General features: G+C 40.2%; 2 protein-coding genes across 16 annotated transcripts; both read left to right on the top strand.

Moving 5' to 3' along the window:
* Positions 1 to 3,582: 3,582 nt before the first annotated feature.
* Positions 3,583 to 14,394, top strand: LOC112291800 (uncharacterized). 12 transcript variants are annotated; one of them, XR_016506452.1, is made up of 5 exons: positions 3,872 to 4,012; positions 4,330 to 4,472; positions 5,567 to 6,074; positions 6,339 to 7,721; positions 7,957 to 14,394. XR_016506452.1 is itself a non-coding variant. In XM_090256059.1 (5 exons), the coding sequence occupies exons 4-5, from the start codon at positions 10,875 to 10,877 to the stop codon at positions 11,957 to 11,959; spliced, it is 168 nt and encodes a 55-aa protein (XP_090112185.1). In that variant the 5' UTR covers positions 4,019 to 4,472; positions 5,567 to 6,074; positions 6,339 to 7,721; positions 7,957 to 10,874; the 3' UTR covers positions 11,960 to 14,394. The 12 variants fall into 12 exon arrangements, 1 of the variants encoding a protein (XP_090112185.1); XR_016506455.1 differs by lacking the exon at positions 4,330 to 4,472 and having other exon boundaries at positions 3,873 to 4,012; positions 6,339 to 6,418; positions 6,667 to 7,721; XR_016506454.1 differs by lacking the exon at positions 3,872 to 4,012 and having other exon boundaries at positions 4,019 to 4,472; positions 6,339 to 6,418; positions 6,667 to 7,721.
* Positions 14,395 to 16,669: 2,275 nt separating this feature from the next.
* Positions 16,670 to 20,892, top strand: LOC112291868 (uncharacterized). 4 transcript variants are annotated; one of them, XM_024539798.3, is made up of 3 exons: positions 16,670 to 17,212; positions 17,928 to 19,116; positions 19,641 to 20,892. In XM_024539798.3, exons 2-3 carry the CDS (start codon positions 18,045 to 18,047, stop codon positions 20,429 to 20,431), a joined length of 1,863 nt encoding a protein of 620 aa, XP_024395566.1. In that variant the 5' UTR covers positions 16,670 to 17,212; positions 17,928 to 18,044; the 3' UTR covers positions 20,432 to 20,892. The 4 variants fall into 4 exon arrangements, with proteins under 4 accessions (XP_024395566.1, XP_024395564.1, XP_024395567.1 ...); XM_024539796.3 differs by having other exon boundaries at positions 16,738 to 17,041; XM_024539799.3 differs by having other exon boundaries at positions 16,856 to 17,301.
* The last annotated feature ends 532 nt before the right edge of the window (positions 20,893 to 21,424 follow it).

The raw sequence follows: 21,424 nt of genomic DNA, 5'->3' as shown, positions 1-21,424 counted from the left end.
TTTCTTATAAATCAATTAAACAATCATAAAATTGATATGGTAAAAGAATATTTGTATTATTTTTTTCAAAAACATCCTAGAAATCTCGGTATTAGCAAGGAATACTACTTGATGTCTTTCCACCATCAAAGATAGGCATGGCATATATAAAAAAAGATAATCTTTCTTTTGTAGCATGCATAAAAACTCTTGCATCTATTAATAATGGTTTGGATATACTAGACTAATGTATTTCTACTTGATTAACAAAAATTTTGATCAAACTATAAGAAAAATTATGATTACAAGAAATCCTATTTATTTAAAGATTATACTTTTTTAACCACGATAATCCTAAAGTAACTAGATTGGATAGAGATCTTGTTACATTAAATATTATTATACTATTATAATCTTTAATTGCTACATTTAAAGAAAAAAGCTCATAGGTAAGATCTCCAAAAGATAACATATGACCAACTATGATTTCTACATGTATCGATTAAGTTTTTTTGACTAACAATATCTCTTATTTTTTTACAAAGTCTTTGTCTACAAAAGAAGTTGAGGCTCTTGAATCTAATAAGGATAAGATTTTGTGATTTTTTATTTCTAAATAGACTTCTATTATGAGAGAAGGTGAAAGATCTAAGAAGAGAATAAGACCTTAAGTAGGTATTATTTAAGATTCCAACTGCATGGTCCTTATTGTAGTTAAAAAAACTTGTTTTTTGACACATTGTCTTCTTTGGCAACCATGCTCATCATTTTATAATTTTGGATATTCTTTAAAAAATGTTGAATAATATATTTAGATTGTCTAAAATATAAGTATAAAAATTCTTGACAATAATTAGACTTTTCTTATTCAGTAAGATATTTAAAACATATTGTGTCAATATGCATAGGCTCTAGCTTGAATAAGTATGCTTCCAAAAACTTAGAAGGTGTTGCTACGGCTTCATTTGTACTTCTTCAATCAAATCTTCATTTTTAGTATCTTTCAAAAAATCAATTGTCACATGTAATGGCTTGAGCAATAAATTACTCAAATAAATCTATTCTTGGCATTGTTTAGAATAAATCTTTGATATTATCTTTTAATCCATATTAAAATTGATTAATAAAGACTTTGATATTATCTTTTAATCCATATTAAATCAATTGATGAAGGCTTTGTCATTTCAATCCACATTACAAACAAGATTTTAAAATTTGGGAGCATATGTGATGGCTAAATACGATCCTTGTCTTAGTAATATAAGCTTGATTTCTTCTATTCTTTTTCAATCATATTTTTTAAATGTAGCCATAAATACTTCCAAAAATGAATTCAAATTATAGAGTAGATATGAATCCTTTTCCATCAACGGTGCAAACCAAGAAAGAACACTTTTTGATAGAAGTACAGCTATGAATCAAACTTGAATAAATCCATTGAGATATTTAAAAAGATACAATCTTAAATAGAGCTTAATTTATTACAAAAATCTTTAAAATTTTGATCTTATTCTATCATACTTCTTGAGCATACTAATTCTTGCCTCTCTTGTGCTTATAGAAGTGAGACTTCTTAAATTTGGTTGTGGAGCTCATTTATTTGCTTCCTTCAATTATACAACTTCTTGGCATAGATTTTAGGCTTCTTCCATATGTATAAGAATGATACCTCTATGATACACATTAAGACTATATGAGATTTTTATTCTTAGAGTGTTAATAAGCTTATAAAGATTTGCAATAGTTGCAAATCTATTCTTACTTTTGCTTAGAGTAGCATCCATAATCTTTCCTTCCAAAAGCAACTTAAATAAATTAAAAAAATTAAATTAGAGGAGGATAATGTGTAACTTTTAATATCAAATGAAAATTTCTACAAAAAAGGATAATATATTCTTTTTAAGGAAAAAAATTAGTGTTAAAAAACTATATTATTTATTTAAAGGTAGATAGTCCGCAACCTTCAAAATACAACAATAAAAATGGAATAATCCATTCACTTCTAAAACAAAATAAGAACAATAAATTAGTATTTTTGACAAATTATCAAGGACATAAATCTCAAAAAAAAAAAATAAGCCTCAATACATTCTTGTGTTACTCAAAAAGACTAAAAAATAACTCAAAGATTATACTATATTGAATCAAAATGGCTATTGCTTAAGACAAGAAGAGTAGAAAGTCTTGAAACAAGAGTAAGGACTAAAAAAGCATTGATAAGAATGAAGAAGGCTTCACTCTTGCCTCTATATATACTATCTAACTAGGAGCTATGTGGCGATGTTCTACAAGACCTCCAATACATATTGATTTTGCTAGACACATGTTTTAATTTGCAAGGCAAGTTTTCTATATGTGTGCCACATTGTTAGCTTGCTCTACAAGCTATCAACATGTGTAGCATGTAGTTAACTTGTTGACCAGGTTTCTAACCTACTAATCAACTACAAACATGTATATAGTCAAAACTATATCTATGAAGCTTTTAATAAGCTTCTCTAGAAGATATTATGAAATTAATTTATATTTACTTACTTTTAAATAATAGATAATTATTAGAGTAAATACATATATTGGTTATAAATATCTTCATGTATTTTATTTTATAAAATATAATTAAATTATGATTTTATAAATATTAGAACTCAATAAGATTTGATTATGTTTGATTATTTCTATAAAATATTCTTAATATTTTAAAACTAATACAATATATATATTTTAAAATTTTGATATATAGTAATGTAATTTTAGAAGACTTAGACATTACTTTCAGATTCTTTTTGTCTTCTAATACCATGACACACTTTTTGAAAAAAAAGTGTAGAACATTTAACCTATCTAAATTAAATTGACCTATCATTATTTTAACCTATCATTATTTTACTTTATATCTGTAATTATCAAATCATCGTATATTTTTACAATAATAAAAATTATTTATAAATTTATGTTTAAAAATACAAAAATTATCTTTATAAAAATTAGATATTTGTGGTTATTATATATGTTTTAATTATACAATTGATTAATTGATATCTATATTATATTCATAAGTTTTTTAGTGTTTTATTTTTAAAAAATAGATATAAATAAATTTAAAGTTTCAAATCATGATTAAAACACTAAAATAGAAGTGAATTTGATATAATATTATATATATAAAAAATAGTTCCATTTTTGTATTGCTAATTAAACTCAAGTCCTATCCATGATGTTTTAATCTTCACTTCACTTTTTACTCGTTATGTAGAAAATAGTTTCAAAGACAAGAATCAGCTATATGTATAATATTATGGCAAGAACATAGACATGATTAAACATGGCTTAAATATTGTATATATATATATATATATATCACTACAAACATGGCTTGTAGTGTCAATGACAAACATTATCAAAAACAATCATAAAAGTACTCTACAATTATACGTAAAAATTATTTTAAGCCAAAAATTGCATTTTATAAGTATTATTAGTATTCTTAGGGAACGAATGAAAACCCCTGGATTTTTTTATTTATTTTATTTTTATTTTGAATAAGCCATTCATCCCGGTCTGCAATATAAAATGTTGAAAATTTCACCTCGCTCTAAATTTAGGGTTTGTTTTCAGACGAGTAGAGCCAGGTTCCATGGTCGATGGCTCCTGCTCGCGATGTCTCGGTTTCCGACTACAGCAGTCAGGGCTGTGATCCATGACGTCGTCGTCGCGCCGGGGAGAGAAAAACAGTCAGACACAGACACACACACGACGACGACGACGACGACGACGAGAGGAGGCGGAGCCGGAAAAGGCAAGCGGTACCGGGTGTCGCCGCTGGCGCTCGTCAACGGCACGGCCTCCGGAGCGTCAGATCATCGATAGACGGAGCGGTAGTAAGAGTCGCGTGGGACACTCATCACAGGGACGAGACGAATCGGGTCTTGGTTTGTTTTATTGCTTTCGTGTCGCTCCGATTTCTGGTTGATTGCTGTTGCTTCTCCAAGTAGCTTCGACACGGTTTTATCGTCTGCGGAGAGCTTAGTGTGAGGTGCGCGGGTTTGGCCCGGGTTTTGTCGTATTCTACACGGAATGTCATATTGTTTGCGTGTTACGCTGTAGGGTTTGGGAATAGAATCAGATTGGATGAGTAATGCTGGAGAGACTCCAGGTTGTCTGTGTGTGTGTTCTTTTTAGTACTGTGTATTGAGCCTGGGGCATTTCTGTTGTTGAGTGAGGTGGTCGGTGATCACATCTCTTTCTTCATACGTATTAGGAGGCGTAAGGCTTACGAGGTGTTAAGTTTGTCGACGGTGCATCGTATTCAAACCTCGTTAATTCCTGGCAGAGGTGATTGGTGCCTCTCAGATCTGGACATTTGAAGTGCGGGTGTATATGCGGTTTAGTTTATGCAGTGGGATGCATTTTCGAGTATGTGGGTGCTGACGTATTTTCCAATCGCCGGCACAGTCAGGTCCAGCGGTTTAGGGAATTTCATTGCATTCGGTCAGGTATTTAAGCTCTGTTTACCTAGAACAAGCTGAATATGCATTGAGTCTGACGTCTATTAAACATATCAACACAACATGCGTCCATATCGCAAGGTAGTCCTTTCATATGTTCTCCTTGTAGATGATTAGGTTTTCAAATTGCATTTTCTCGAGCTTCTTCTTGTGAAGCATTGATTATTTTTTCAATAGAAAGTTATCCATAGTCTGACAGGGTAGTTAACTCCATGTGTCGTAGACGATCCGTAAGGTTCTTTTGGATTCTTAATCGCATTTCATTTCTGATCTTCTTCGTATGAAGGAACGAGTATTTTTTCAGCTTAAAGATATGTACAATATACATTCAGTTGGAGAGAGAACTGAAAGCTTTGGTAATCTAATTTTCTGTACGTCTGAAATCTCAAGTATCTTTGTATTTTTTTTTGTTTAATGGACTGTTAGGTATTGGATTGAATTCTATTGAGTTTTGGGAAAGTGATATTGGCAGACGCTCATCTTCTTTGCATTTAGGCCGAACTTTTCACTCGAAGCTGCGTGTTAAAGTCTACTCAACGTATTTAATCTACGTACATTTCACCTCATTGAAGAAGGTCGTTTGTGCTTCGTGCCATTCCTTACTAGGTTTGGGAACGGAATTTCACTCTCATTTATAGGATTCGAACTTATGTTTTGGTGATTGTTCTTTAGTCGTCCTTCCTTTGACGGACTAAATCGCATTTATATCGAAATCCCGTAAAATTCAAAATTACATGTCCTACCCAAGTGTGTCCAATCTCGATTTCTATTTCTAGCCATGTTTACTGAACTTGTGGGGGTTTCAGTTCGTGTTCTCCTCGTATGGCCTTTTTGGTGATGTTAGCAAGGATTGTAAATTTTTATTCCTGGATAAATTGTAAGTCAGTACTAGAACGATTGCTCTTGTGACACCTTTCGGGTTGGAAGTAGTATTTTAACGTCAAGCAGCACCTATGGCATACAAATTGCGCTGTCTGGAAGCTGCGGAATCGCTTCATTCATGCTATGCTCTATTGCAACTTCAGTTCTAGAAGTAGTGTTGTTCCCGATTTGTTGACGTCGCTACTTCTTTCTCTTTGCAGACCTTCAATGGATGGGTTTATCGAATGTAGAGATTGACATGTTCGAAAAGATAGTTGGGCCCGGCAGGATTTTTCGTGACGAAATCCAAATGCAGTGAACATTGAGCATCTTGAGAAGTGCTTCTTGGAAATTCTACTAGCTCTTCGCTCCCTTACCGGTATCAGATTTCAGTGACAAGTGCAAATATGGGGAATGACAATCTCTTTTCCTCAGGGCATCGAAGAGGCTCTAACATTCCGTCTCTATCCCCTTTCAAAAGAAGCTCATCATCTTCTGATAGTTCATGGCGTTCTCTTGCTAATCGCCATAGGTTCTTACTTAACATGCTTGGGCTTTTAGTTGTACTTTGTACGATATACCTCTACTTCGCTATCACCTTGGGACCAAGTGACTCTTGCTCTGGTTTGGGAGGAGCTGGTCGTGTCCGCTGCGAAATGCGAGTTAATGCAACGGAAGCCGATTCGTTGAAGGCTCACCATCGTCGACTCTTGCAATTGTAAAATTTTGGTACGACAATTATAGTATCATATTTTACTTATGAATTTATGGATTTCAACTGCGTGCATCCTATTTTAGTGGGTGCATGAAATGTTCAATGCTTGTGTTGCCAGGTATTAGAGAATCGCGACTTTTCAAATTACCAATTACCCAATTTACGATTCAAGCGTAACTTGTCTTAACCTTGTGCTCTGCGTTGGTTTTGTAGCTGATGCTTATCGGAGTCAAACGAATTCATATGCTGTGTATTGCTTGATGTGTGCTTGTTTGCAGGTACATTCGAGGTCACTGGTCTTCAGGAATGGAGGAAGGCAAGTGCGAGGAAGTTGAGACCTCGCGAAAGGTTTACTCTGGTCAGAAGGATTCCAAAGGACTAAATCACATAATGGAGAATATTTTGTTTGTGAATGGGCAGGAGTGGAATAGTGTTATTATGCCATTTAAAATCCTGGTACCAATGAAGTGGTTTTTTTGTGTACCACTCAAGGACATCCTTCCCTACCCTCTGGTGGCCTTGTTTGGTTCATACCAATTTACTAGATGAAGTTCCCATCTATCTGACTCTGATGTTGCGATGCGGGAGCATCTTGGATGATTGCAGATTGGAGCACCTGCTAGCAGTGGATCCCAATTCATCAGCTAATATTTGAAGACAAACCTAGTACCGTGCTAGTAAAATAAAAACTTTCTTATCGTGTCTAGCCAATATTCTGCAATTCAATCACTGCTAAGTTCAACAACAGCAAGGCTTTGTTTAAGGACACGAGATTCTGTACTAATCAGGTGTCTTATTGGCCTTTGTCTAAATATCGTATCCGGCGTTTTAGGTTCTACACCCTGTTCATTTCATTGGCAGGTCTCAAACCACCAGAACTGACCCTCGTAGGTCGAAGAACCTAAGAAACCTGCTATATATTTCACCGGTCCAGATACATGTGCAATGTGGTTCCATTTCACTCTACTTTTTTGTTAGCATGAATTCACTTGATTTTCTTTTCTTTTTTAAAAGTAACCAGTGATGAAAAATGGTTGGATGTTAATGTTTAATACTGCAAAACAACTCTAATATCATTAAGAATCCCAGACACATAAGAACACTTCATGGTAGGAAACCATGTAGGGTAAAGAATTTGCTGCTTGCTAATCTTGTGGGGGCGATGAACTATACTATTGTGACGAGATTGTGGGATGTACCAAAACCCTACTGGAGGTAGTCTCAAAGGGAGTGAGGTGGAGGCGGCGGCTGTCAGTGGTGAGGGCGGTTGCAACTAGACGCACAAGACAATGAAGTAAACAGTGACCAAGCACTTGACAATGACTAGATCATTGTGGGTTTTTATTAGAGCCAGGAAGTTAGGTTAAGCTTGGTTAATACGCGGAGCAAATGGGTTCACATTGGCCGGGCCAGGATTACGACCTGGCTCGTTCCTTTCTTCTACATAAGTAGAGATACTCTTCTTCCCTTGTATCCGCGAGCACGGACATTTCTGCAGAGTAACTAACTTCTCTTCTTGTTACATTGATCCTTGTGAGATCCATATCTAGACTACATGGCATAAGGTCGAAACCGGGCACGAAGAAAGAGATGTCCTCGACGTTAGGCCGAATCAGTATGATCTGAAATTTGTGACCGTGATCGTAAATAGCCACGACTTGGTAAGGTCCAACGTACTTCGCACGAAATTTTCCTTTCTTCTCAATCTTTTTTTCTTCCGTCAAACGACGATGTTGCCGATAGCCAGTTTCTTGGTGTATCGAACTTATTTGTATTGATTTTTTTTTTGAGCTCGCTGTGCCTTGGCGATGTTGAGGTGTCCTTTCTTGTGGAGGTAGGTGCGGTATCGGAGGAGGCCATTCAGGTAATGATCAAGGTTCAGTGGTTTTGTTACAGCGGTTTTTGGTCCTGATGGTGCCATTGGTAGCCGCGGCTTGCGCCCATACAGGAACTCATAGGGAGAGATCTCGGTACTGGAGTGTACTAGTTCGGTATGCAAAAATTAGTGCCGGCAACATGGAGTGTCAACGGTCATCGTACAATCCATTCCTTTCAATTAGGCCATGGAGGGTGCGGCTGAACCTTTCCGTGAGACCGTTGCATTGCGGATGATACGGTTAGATCGTGGTGTGTTTGATTTGCATGTGTATTGCCATGATATCCACCAGTGCGTTGCAGAATTTGGATTCGTTGTCGATAAGTATCTCCCTGGGGCTGTTGTGAATCATGATGATTTGATCGAAGAAAAATTGTGCGATGTTGTCGCAGTCTTTGGATACTAATGGTTGAACCCTCCACCCATTTCATCAAGTAATTAGTGGCTATGATTACATAGCGATGATGTTCAATGGTCGGAATGAGAGGTCCCATGAGGTCTAATCCAACACGTGCAAATGGCTCGGTGACCAGAATAATTGTGAGGAGTCTTGGTTTGCTGCTTCAGGGTTGAGGTTTCTTGAGTTGGTAGGCCTCGCAAGACTTGATAAAGCTGGTCACATCTTTGATCATTCCAATCCAGTGGTATGTCTCTTGTAGGCGGTTGACTGTCCGTTTTACTGAGAAATGTCCCACTGGGTGTGAGACATGATACAACATCATAATTTTATTGAGTTCCGATCGCCTGGGAACTTGGAGCAACACAATGCCCTCGTGGATGTTCTTCTCATAAAAGAAGATATCACCTCGCGCGAAGTGTTGGGGAAGGTGTTATTGGATTCTCTTGGCAAGAGTTCTATCTACCCCCTTTGAAATTGTGCCAAAGAGGCAAGTTGCGAGCATAGTGCTTTATAGGGTGTCATCCATGCTCCCTTGCAAATTCCTGGAGCAGTCGCGTTTTTCAAGTGACCAGGTGCGGAGTGTCTGCCTCAGTGGGGGTGTGTGTGATAGTGAAGGCAATAAAAAAACTGGCAGGGTGAGTGCGAGGAGTAGAAGTGAGAGGGAAGGCCAAGATTCAAAGTGGAACGGAAACAAAGAAAAAACTGAAATTCAACTACAACTACTACGAAGAGAAAAACATGGAGACAAAGTGATACAAATCTAGGATGTCATGGAGTGATTGTCCTCGAGCGAGGCTGGCTCCAGGGTGCATGGTTATCATGATTCATGATAACAAATGTGCCAACTACCATCATTGTTGGTCGTGATATGAAGTAATGTAGCGGCGGTGATGGCTTGAAACGTGGAGTATGGTTCTGGTGTTATGGTTACTGTGCAAGTGAGGACGTCAACATGGCGATGTAGCCGGCCTGGCTTGTGAACGATATCACAGTCATATAATTGAGGTAGTAGAGCCCAGCGAGCTAGCCAGCCAGTGAGTTCACGAGATTTTAGAAGGGCTCATAGTGGCGCAGGATCGATCTTTGTGCAAAATCTGGATCCGTGCAAGTATGTCCAGTAGTGTTTGACGTCAAACACCATCATTAGGCCCTCCTTGTCACTTATGCTGTAGTTTTTCTTAGCTTTTGACAAACGGCGAGAGGCGTAAGCGACCACTCTTTTGTGATCATTGACCTACTGGCTTAGGATGGCCCCTATCGCATCCCGCGAGGCATCCATTTGAAACAGGAAAGACAGTTTGAAATTTGGGTATACAAGAAGAGGGGCTGAACATAGCATGGTCTTGAGGTGGTAAAGATCTTGTTTTTCCATCATGTGCCAAATGAATGTGGTGCCTTTCTTCATGAGTCCATGGAGTGGGGCAGCCAGCGTATCAAAGTCGTGAATGAATCTACGGTAGTGGTTAACAAGCCCCACAAAGGATTGGATACACTTTAGATTTGTAGGACAAGGGAACTGCTGGACGGTGTGGACTTTGCTCAGATCTGGTCATAGGCCTTGTGCTGAAATTACATGTCTGAGATAAATAAGTTTGGGAAGGTCAATTGTACATTTCATGGCCTTCAACTTGAGGCCAGCTGCATGCAGTTTGTCAAAGATGCGCTGGAGGTCTTGTATGTGATCATCAAAGATTTTGGAGTACATGTTGACATCATCAACGTATACCAACGCTTATTCCCATCGGAGTTTCCTGAGGACCATGTCCATGAGCCTCTGGAACGTGTGGGTGGTGTTGCAAAGGCCCATGTGCATTGTGTTAAAGTGAAACAATCCTTTGCGGTAGATAAACGCTGATTTTTCTTTAGCTGTGTCTTCGTGGAGTACTTGCCAAAAACTTGCGGCCAAGTCGATGGAGGGAAAAATTGTTGCACAATGCAGCTGATTGAGTGTGTCATCAATGCGAGGAAGCGGATAGATATCCTTCTTTGTGATAGCATTCAGTTGGCGATAGTCAATGCAAAATCGTGTGCTCCCGTCTTTTTTTTCTGACTAATACGACGGATGATGCCCATGGTGAGAGTGAGGGAGAGGCTACTCCAAAGTCGAGTAGTTTGTGGATCTCCTGTTGTATAATTTCTCGCTCCTTGTTGGATTTGCGATATCCAACCTGTTGCACTGGGGGAGGGGGCTCGGTCACAATGTCGTGGGCTAGGAGCGTGGTATGGTTGAGGTTCGTGGGTCTGAAATTGAAGACGTCTAAATTATCATGGATGAGCTGCATTACACGTTGTCGCTGCTAATGTGTAAGTCCTACATCGAGGGTAATGTCGGTGACAACCTGAATGAACTTGGCCTGTTGACTAGTGTTGACGATCAGCGGGGTTGGTGGTTTTGTTGTGAGCATGTTGGCGTTGTCTGGCTGCGATTGTGGGACCTCTGGTATCCCCATCTGTGCTTCTGGGATTGAGATGAGATTCTGGACTGTGTGTACGGGTACCGCAGATAATTTGGCCAAGATTTGATGTGCATTGATTTGTATGGGCGTTGCGGTTGGGTTGGCCACCAAGGGGCTTAATTTCGCCTTGGAAGCGGCGATCATAAAGACCAGGAGCGACGAGGCCGCTACTACGATGCGCCAAGGTGCGCAAAGGCTCGACTTTTATGAAGTGCTCGGAGGAGCAGATGAACGCTTGATTGGTGGCGTGAATGATTTGGGTGTGGGCATGAATCTAAAATATGAGTGCAGTCCATATAAGTGTAGCTAATTGAGGAATTTAGAGCGGAGGTGTTCTTTTGGTGCTTGGAATGGGGATGTCCCAGATGTACAGGCCATGCCCCGATGGCTGATGTTTGAAAAACAACGGCCAGTCAAATCGAGGAGTTGGCAGGGATGCAGTCGTCGGGACTAGAGATATTGACAGAGTAGTGGTGCCGGGAGGTATCGCCACCAAGGCCAGGGAGACAATCTTGGAGTCCTCCGTTGGAAGGGAGATGGATAGCTTGCGCCGGAGGATGTCAAGGATGTAGTTGGTGGCGGTGAGCTAGTCGAGGCCTAGTAAAACATTGTCGCTCGTGCTAGCTAGTACTTGCACATGCGTGGAGCATACTTCTACGATGATGGTGACAGAGACAAGTCCCAATGGAGCATATGTGGTGCCATCGGCAATGAAGACTTGTTGGTTGGTGGGAATGATCTTCATATTGAGAAGTCAAGTGAGATTGAGGGGGAAAACAATGAGGTTGCATCCGGTATCCACAATACATGGTCGTGCAATATCATTCATGAGGCCTTGGAATACCCATGTGCAAATGAATTGGAGTTGCTTGGAGGGGGGTCGGCAATTGAGAGATTAGAAATTTGTTGATATCAGGATGAGTCGTGGACTTCAAGTGGTCGGTGCCTCCGAGCCACAGGCGGAGGCATCTACTAGCTTAAAGGGCGTTCTCGTGCTGTCTCACCCTTTTGTTGAGCGAGCTTGGCTTTTAATTTCGACAATATCTGCAATAGAATGGAATGAAGCATGCACCTAAATGTGCTGTGGCCGGATTCTTGGCAGATGGCACAAACGTAGGGCCTTCGTTGGTAGCTCGGGCGGTTCATCTCTTGCTGCCCGCTCGTTGAAGGCTTTGATGGTTGCTATTGTGCGAAAGATCTGTGTGAGTGGAGCTGGGCCGTGATTTTGGTGAGAGCGAGCTTGAGGTCGGCCTCCTCTTGCGAGGTTATAGTATTGGGGACGTTTTCAAGAGTGGTGATTATTGGAGTCTTCGTTTTGGTGTCATGCGGTATCAAGAATTCAAGGCAAAGTTTGAGATGTTCCAACATGGAGTCACCATTGGCGAATTGGTGGATTCCAGCCTCGTGACGTAGGTCCGACGGGAGCGATCGGATGAAGTATGAGTGAGCTGTTTGTCTCATGAATTCATGTTCGTCGCTTATTGCAAGCTTGGCATGACAAAGAAATCGAGAGTAATGGAAGTCAAGGTTGTCACCATGTCTATATTTTGTGGTTTGGAGAAAGTCCCAGGTCGCATTGCGCTGGTCCGTGGGTATGAAGAGTTTCTTGGCCAGGTGTTGCACTTGGAGCCATGTGCCAAATGATTAGATTCTAATCGGGATTCAAACAGGTCCTTGCGATCTCCAACGAGGCGGAGAAAAATTGGGATATGCATTAGGAGTCCGGGGCAAAGTATGCTCAGCTATGGTGTTGAAGTCTTGCAAGAAGGCTAAGAAGTTGTCGTTGAGTGAGAAGTAGCGACCGAATGAGAGAGTTGATAGTGTGCCTAGGTCAGGTCGAGGGACGATCCATGGTGGTGGAGCAGTGGCTCGAGATCTTGGTTGTTCTAGTATGGTGTGCATGTTGTAAACCACTGGCGTGACGGTGTGGTGCATGTTGTCTTCGAGAAGAAGATCCGCAATTTCTACTGGGAAAAGAGCTAGTAATGTGCGTCATAGTTGATCAACGCCGGAGCTTGATTTGACGAGGTTGTATGCAATATGGTTGCCGGATCTTGTATTGACGAGGTTGTATACAATATGGTGTCGTCATAGCCACGTCACATTGAAGCAGGTTGAGGTTGGATGAGCCTTGACCAAATCCCTCCGTTGTCAATGGTCAAACTGCCGAGACGTTGTTGGGCGTAGTTTGCAGCTCGCAAGACACTTCGAGCTTTGAAGGACGAGATGTCCCAGACATAGGAATGTACAGAAGAGGGAGCAAGAGCTAGTGCTTACCAGATGTTGGGGGATTCTTTGGAGATGGCCTGTGCCAACCAAAATGTTTGAGGTATCTCTAGGTCCAGCAGTTGGAATTGCTTGGAATGTAGTGCTGTTCTTTGTCCCATTAAATCAAAGTTCTTTGTTCGCTGCCACGCCAATAAATGTAGCAAGCGTTGCTTCTGTTTGAGTGCCACCAGGAAGTCGAAGTGGCCGAATGCGGATATGTTGGTATGCCCCACGTTCCACTCAGAAGTGTTTAACGAGTTATTGGTGCCTGGAATGATCCGTAGATCGTTGCACCAGATTCAAAAAGTGGTGCCACTTGCTTAGCGTGTCGGCCGAGGAAATGATGCAGGTCGAGTGTTGGTGAGCACGTTCAGATTCTTGCACAGTTGGAACAAATGATAACATAACGGCCCCATGAGGAGTTGCAGGATGTCGTTCCTACGGAGTGGTCATCCTCATGTGCCAAGTTGAGGATGTATAGGTACTTCGCGGAGGGTGGTGATAGGTGTGGATAGATAGCTGGAAGTGGGGTTCAGCCATTGAGTGGAATTTCGTCTGACTTGCGTAGCTATTGATGTGACTGATCTTGGTTCTGTAACAGCGCAGCGAGAGCGTTGGTGATCTTCACTAAAGTCGACCAGTGGTGGTCAGTGAGAGTTGTATAGATCTAGAATTCTCAGGCTGTGTCTGAGGCACTCATCTACTTGTGATGTTCCCAAACATTGACCTTCGGCCTGGTGGTCGTCTGCCAAGGTTGTAGAAAATTCTGGGCTCTCAGGTGGCATAAAGAATTCCTCCGTAGACTCCGATTTCTTCAAGCATTGATTCTCCCGGACAAATCGCTCCTCAAAGAAAAGATGCTCTGTGCGGGAGATGGTCCTAGACTCGTCCTCAGCCATCATGTCACCTATGCATACCTCATGATGTCAAACTTTTTTCAACTTCAGAAGGGTATCCAGCGTCTCCACCAAAGAATTCGCCTCTTGCTAATCTTTTCAAAGCAGTGGAGGCAATGAACAATATTGTTATGACGAGATCGAGGGATGTATCGAGGGAGGTAGCCTTGAAGGGAGTGAGATGGAGGCGGCGGCCATCAGCGGCGAAGGCAGCCGCAAGTAGACGCACAAGAGGATGAAGTAAACAATGACCCAATACCTGACGATGACTAGATCATTGTGGATTTTTAGTAGAGCCAGGAAGTTAGGTTAAGCTTGCTTAATATGCAAAGCTAATGCATTCACATTGGCCAGGCCAGGATTACGACCTACAAACCATTGTTATAGATTGCTATTTTGTTTTAATAAATATATAGTAAAGTGAGTGTTATTTATCTACTAGTATGTGTAAAAAAAAGTAAAAGATTGTGCTTCATGTTTGTAATAAAATTATGATAATAATATTTTTTTTGTTTTTATCAACTTTGAATTAATATGTAAATATATATATATATATATATATATATATGGAAAGTTAATGCCACTATAGTTTTTGCTATTATCACCACAACTTGCCATTGACTATATGTCATCATAGTTTTTGTTAATGCCACCATAAGTTGTTCTAATTTTGTGTTGCATACCACTATGTATTTTATAATATATATATATATATATATATATATTCTTTATTAATTGTGATATATAATTTAAATTTTGAGCAACTTGTAGTGGCATTAACAAAAATTGTGATAGCGTGTAGTGGATGGCAAGTTGTGGTGGTAGTAACAATACACACACACACACACACACTCTCTCTCTCTCTCTCTCTATATATATATATAAATGAATATATTTAATTTATTTAATATATTTTATAAAATGTATATTGATTCATAATATAATATAGTTTCATATCTATATAATATAATTTTTGAGATTGATATAATTATTATATTTGTTTTGAATTGTTTAAATAAAAAGTTGACTAAAAGAACCTCAAATTTTAACAATGTCTTGTTAGAATTACTTGTGTTTTTCTTCTTGCAAATAAATGTTATAATAGAGATTACTTTACTTTCAATTTATAATTCTTTGTTGTACATTGATTTATACTACATAACATGAGGTTCTTAACTAAAAATTGTGAGAATAAAAGAATATAAAATTTGTAAAAAGAAAAGAAAATTTGTAAAAAGAAAAGAAAAGAAAAGAAACATAATTTATCAAAAGACATAAAAGTAGAAATAAATAAATAAATATGTTGATGTTTATTATGTGTAAATAATAAATTTCTTTAATATATTTATATACAAATATCACTTGAATTAGAATCCCAACTCAATTTAGCACATATGAAAATAATACATTTACTTTGTGATCTAAAAAATTGTAAATACTATCCATTATTATTATATAAAACGTCTTTATAGAAATAAATTTGATTATCAAATATACCTTTAAAAATCATGAAGAAAATATATAAAAATAAAATAATAAATTCAAAAAAAAGAAACATGTAGAAGAATATGGTTTATATTATAAATTTTGGTTTTAAAATTTTAAAATACTAAACATAAACCATTATAAATTTCTTGTTTTATTTTAAAAGTAAAGTAAAAAATATAAAATTGATCAAAATAAATACTAAAAATAGTAATTTATAAATATGTTTGAATGTCATTATTTAGATCTTACCTCGATAACCATTTAAAACTCTTTTACAACTCAAATTTTATGCGCTGAAGTACAATGAAGTATCTTATAACACAAAGATTTTAAACAAAAGCTTGGCAAACAAAATACAACAAATAATTGATTGTAACTATGTAATATATTTTCTTTTGCAAAAAATAAAATAAAATAAAAAATAAACAAAAAAAAGAAAAAAACAAACAAACAAACAAACAATGAACAAAACAATTTTATTCAAAATTGTTGTACTTCCTTCTTTAATAAGTTACACTCCAATTAAGTTGTAAGAGAATTTTAAAAACCGGTTATATGAAAGCAAATTTCATATTTTCTCTTGAACAAGGAAGAATACACTACATCAGACCACAAAGAGAGAATCCATCAAGCCCCCCCTTACAAAAGCAAAACAATCTTCCCCCCAAAAAGCTTGAAATCAGTTAGTGACATGACCACACAATGTTGTTCTAGAATCCTCTAGAGCCCACTCACCTCAAAATAAATCCAGACCCAGCCCAAAAGACAAGGAGGAATCGATAATTTACACCTTTTGCACGAATCATAGACTTTGTTGGTGCTAATTCAGATCTCCCCCGTCATTACATGAATAGCAAAGGAAGCGGCCAGTCAACCATACTCAATAAAATAAAAATAAAAATAAACTAGTTAGAATTGACGAACGGAGACTGAGCCGCGCAGCGATGGCGCAGCCGGTTGTGGCCGCGACTCCGTCCGCGACGAGGAGGAGGAGGAGTGGGGTGAGTTGAGAGGCGAGACGAGGAAAGACAAGGCGCAGTTGGTTGTACGAGTATTTGGCGAGTGTCGGGAATTGCACCAAATCCGTGGAGAGAATGCATCGGGTTCGGCGGAAGACTCGGGTTGCGATTCGGCGCCGTGAACCTCTCGATCTTCCGGACTTTCCCCCACCGCAGCTCCCACGTGGTTCGCCTCCGCCTCTTATTTCCCGCATTGGGTTTCTAATCGTGGCATCTTCTTTTTTGTGGGGCTTTAATTGCGGTGCTTTTCAATCATGTCCTTTGGAATACGCTTCCTGTGCTGTTGGGGCCTTTGTTGGTCGTAACATATCATCACGCCCGAGAATTGGGTTCGTTGGATGCTGCTTCGAACGAGCCAGCCAGCGACCAAGCGAGAGGTGTTTGTGTCTCATGGAAGCGCGCTTGTTGTTGGTGGAGTTGGTGAAGAGCCAGGCATAAGTAGATCTGGGGGATTGGTTACCGAGTTACGAGTGGAGGCAGACTATGCTACGACCTGGAGCCGCCGGTGTTGGTTTTGGTTGACGACGCGTAGTGCGTGTTGGCGCAGCACCATTCCCCTGGTGTATGAGAATTTGCAGGTCCAGAATTGTGATGAGCTTCAGGCAGAGGAATGCGCCGTCTTGCATGAATTCACAGTTCTAAATTATCCTTGTGCTTGGAAATATGTCAGTTGCAGAGTGAAGGGGGAACGGATTCTGACATGGTTTCCAAAAGGTCAATTGTATTCTAATTTTGCCTCTACCGAATGTGTGAGGCCTCGCTTACATAATGGAATGGTTTCTAAGCTCTGGAGTTTTGTGACGGTTGCAGTCTTTTTTTTTCCCGAACATTGAGTTGGGTGAGTGTCTAATGTGTCGTATCATAGTGGTGTTTTTACCTGTAGCTTGCTACATTGTTCGGTCTCGTTGCAAGAAGTGTAGGAGTTTAATCCCAAGTACTTCTATCCAGGGTGTAGCTTTGTAGCACTCGACGCCGAATCAAGCTCAACATTGACGAACGAAGGGGTCATTGTGAATTCGCAAAGTTGAATTCATCATAGTCATGTCTCGTCTTTGTGATGCTCGTGACGGAAGATGAGGGTTGCAATGGGTCAATAGTCTGTAATGGAGAGTTGCGCGTTTGCGTGTGCACTCAACAGCGCAAGTGTGTTCTTTGAGAGTCTCGAACTTAGCACTGGAGTTTTCATTTTCTTTGTCTTCTTGAAAATATAGCGTTGTTTCGGCGCATGTTGGCGATGGACATTACTGAACCATCGTTATGGAGTGCATAAAAACTGGCCGTGCTGTGCCCACTTAATGTGAAATGAATTTTTTGGTCAGGCATTTTGATTTTCTGTTAAGATGGAGTTCCTGAGTCTGGTATTCTGAATTGCAACTGCATGAGAAGCGTTCCGGAATGTTTGTTTCCAGAATACTGTGAAACTTGTAGACGTGGTTAGTAACCTTTTACAATCTCTTTTCACAGGATCTTGTGCTCAAGGTTTGGAATTCGAACGGAAGGGTTTCTTAGAATGCGCAAACTCTCGAGTTGGAGTGGCAGATTTGGGTGTGATCAGCTGGGCTAGAGTGCACTTATTCCACTATGGGAGCCGAAAGTATCGCTTTAGTAGAGGAAAGCATCGATGCTCAGCTACGCAAACCAGACAAAGCTGAAGTCTTAGATTTCGCCCTACTAGACAAACCAGTGAAGGAGGATTTTGATTTCGGTAATAGCAATGGTAGCTCAGACTCGATTTTGAGCACCAGGACAAAGGATAAGTTAAGCCAAGTTCCGAATGACTTGAAACCCGAATCTGAGCCGGAATCCGTTGGAAACGGCAATGTCGATGCGGATAAATTCACGGCTGGAGAAGTTACAACCAAGGATGCTGACAAAACCGATGTTGACACCGGAAAGAGGTCAACTTCATTTGAACTCGCTGATAACCCTGTTTCAATTACGTCAGGGGATGCGCTACCTCCGACTCCATCCATCGAAGAGGATACACATATTGTTTCTACTACCAGTGAGGATGACGACGCCGCCTTAGAGGCTGCTCCTTCAATTGTGCAAGAATCACCTGTTAGGGTCAGCATAGCCAGTGTTACTGAGGATATGGAGGATATAAGCCTTGATAACGACCAGGAACAGAGTACTACTCCTGCTGAGAATGTGGTTGTATCACCCGAGTCGCAATTGGGTGGGGACAACTCGAAAGCAGTTGAAAGCAGCAATATACAGAGTACCCAGGTAGAGGGGCAGGCCCTCCTCAAAAAATCTTCCCCTCAACTGGTAACAAATCGGTCAAATAGTGATGACCCTGATGCAGCTGGTGGAAGCACCAAGCAGATTGCTACGCTTCTTAAAGCCAAGGCTGATGATTCTGACGTGGCTGACAGAATCAGCAACCAGAATGCTACGGTTTTGAAAGAGGACTCAACAGCTGAGCTGCAGTCAAGCACTGCCAACTTGCCAGTGGGTGAGGGGAGCATCAAGCAGGATGCTAGCATTACCACGGAAGCTCCTGCAGCTGAATCACAGTTAGCCATCAAAGAATCCCCAGTAGCCGAATTGCAGGTACAAGCAGAGACAATCAAGCCTGTCAAGAGGATAGAACACGAATACAACTTGGCGAGCGCAACTGAATCGCTGCCGACGTCAAGATTTGCAAGCGGTAGGTGTTCGTGCTTAAACTTCGATACTGCTTGGTGAAATTCGCAGCGTGAATGCCACCATTGCAAAGAGGGCTTCTTCGTTCTTCCATATCTACATTCGTACAGTGTTTCTCTGTAAATTTCTGGTTCAGCTCTTTAGATCATCTTTAAATCACCTTTCAGATTCTACTATCACAAGTATGGCTGATGGCATGCAGTTCAACCGCTTTTTCTTGTGCTTGTGTCGTAGTAGTGGTTACGAATCTGTTCTGTCTAATGTCTTTTGTAATCGGGTATAGTTGCAACCAGGGATGTTATTGACCATACCCTCGTCGAGCATTTTACTCTAAGTAATCAGGTTCATTGTAGACTGTTCAAATGTCAGCGGCGCCGCTCTTTGTTGGGGAAGCAAGAAAATGGTCTGCATGTCTTGCTCGTAATTTGGACAATAGGTTACATGCTTCATCAACGTCTAAATTATGCTTTATTGTATATGTATAGACTAATGTCCATTGGTACTAACGGTTTTGGTCTATATTTCCAGCTTCGGAGATTCAGGAAGCATCTGAACCTGCAATTCCTCCACCGGCAAGAACTGGATCATCAGTAATCAGGCTTACGAGACAAATGTCTCAGGTTTCCGTGGGCATGGGACCGATGTCTCCAAGATTTGAACTTCGTGCCGCCAAGGAAATTCAGAACTTGCAGGAAAAAGTGAAAAACCTGGAAGAAATGTTGAGAAGAAAGTGTGCGGCTCTTGAAACCCAAAGCATCAATCACGTAGAGAAGGAGAATGAGTTGCTGAACAAGGTCAAATGCTTGGAACTTGCAAACGAGCAGTTGCTGCAAGGTGGAAATGACTCAAGCATCCAACTGCAGATGGAACTGACACGCCTCCAGCGTCAAAATTCAATGCTTCAACTCCGCGAACGTGAGCTGCAATTCCAATTTACACAAGAAATGATGAAGACCCAAATACTGGACACAAGGCCAACCAAGCCGGAGCCGATTAACCTAGTCGAAGATCTTGAATCCAAAGTTGCAGTTCTGGAGTCGAAGCTTGCGGAAGCTGTCGAAGTGAGAAACATGTACAAACTTCAGCTCCATGAGGCCTTCACCAGGCAAAATTCTGTGCAATCCGCTGCTCTGTTGAACCTTGATGGGGACGATGTGTTGAAAGAGCTTCAGAAGTTGAGAAAACAGACGAAGGATCTGGAGGCCGAGCTTCTCGACTTACAGGACCGGTTTTTCATCACCACAGTGCGGGTCGCTGAGGCTGCTGCTCAGAAAGAAGAGCTCCTTTCAAAACTGAAGAGGTTACAAGGCTCAAGGTAGTCTGTGTGGGGTTTTTTTTGAAATATAGTAGCTGCGCTGGAAGATCCTACGCCAAGACCCGTGTTCTCCCTGCTGGAATAGGTCATGGTCATGTACCCAGAAGGCCCTTACGTCACAAAATGCTTCAGCTTTCATGGATGTGAGCTTCTGATCATGAAGTTTTGTGGCAAATTCAATTGCGTAGTTAGGTCGGGGCTCTTCAAACCCTGGACAAAGTGAAATGAACAAAGGAGAGAGATAGAGAGAGAGGTTTTGCTTTCTTCAACAAGAGGTCCCAGGCTCACCTGATTCCGGAGTCTTTCGATCAAACCTTGGGCCTGAGCGGAGCAGGCATCGAAAACTGGATTAGTACGTCAAATGCATCGCTGCAATGCTGTGCTGTAGAAAGGTGAGTCAAGCTGGTCTTCTGAAATGTAACGTCGAAAGCTCTGAAGCAAATAAAAAGATTTGAGATTATTAGATTTGCAGCTCTGGGTTCACAACCTGAATGGCCATTTGCAGTCATCTCACTCCTGAAGTTATGGTTTTTCCTGAGTTCTTCCTTTGAGGTGCTCAATCATCTCACTACTTTTCTCTACTAGATTTGCGACGTGCTTGCATTGAGCCCTAACTTCCATAATCCCACAAACTGGTGTTTTCATCCTCCTCACCGTTGCTGCTGCTGGGCGATTCTTCGACAAAACACACACTTATGTATTTCAGAATAACAAAGGTCTAACAGTTTGTTACAATATTGTTTTTGCCGCTATTACTTCCATTAGGGAGCTGAAAGAGCACTAAAAAAGTGGATGATTATCTAGTAGGGGAAGATTATGTGGTTCAATGAAAATTAGGTGGATGGAGCATCAAATTGGGTGAAATGTGCATGCAAAGTAGCAGTTGGATTGCTGGTCCTAGTTGGCACATGCATATATTTGTTTATTTGTTTCTTTGTTTTTTTTGTAAAGTTGCAAGGTTATTAAATATGTGTTTGTATTTTTTGAGAAAAGTTAA

The sequence above is a fragment of the Physcomitrium patens genome, chromosome 14 (assembly GCF_059467195.1).
Source record: "Physcomitrium patens ecotype Gransden chromosome 14, ASM5946719v1, whole genome shotgun sequence".
Classification (NCBI taxonomy): Eukaryota; Viridiplantae; Streptophyta; class Bryopsida; order Funariales; family Funariaceae; genus Physcomitrium; species Physcomitrium patens.
The sequence above is the reverse complement of the archived record's forward strand: the minus strand, read 5'-3'. Positions and strand labels throughout refer to the sequence as shown.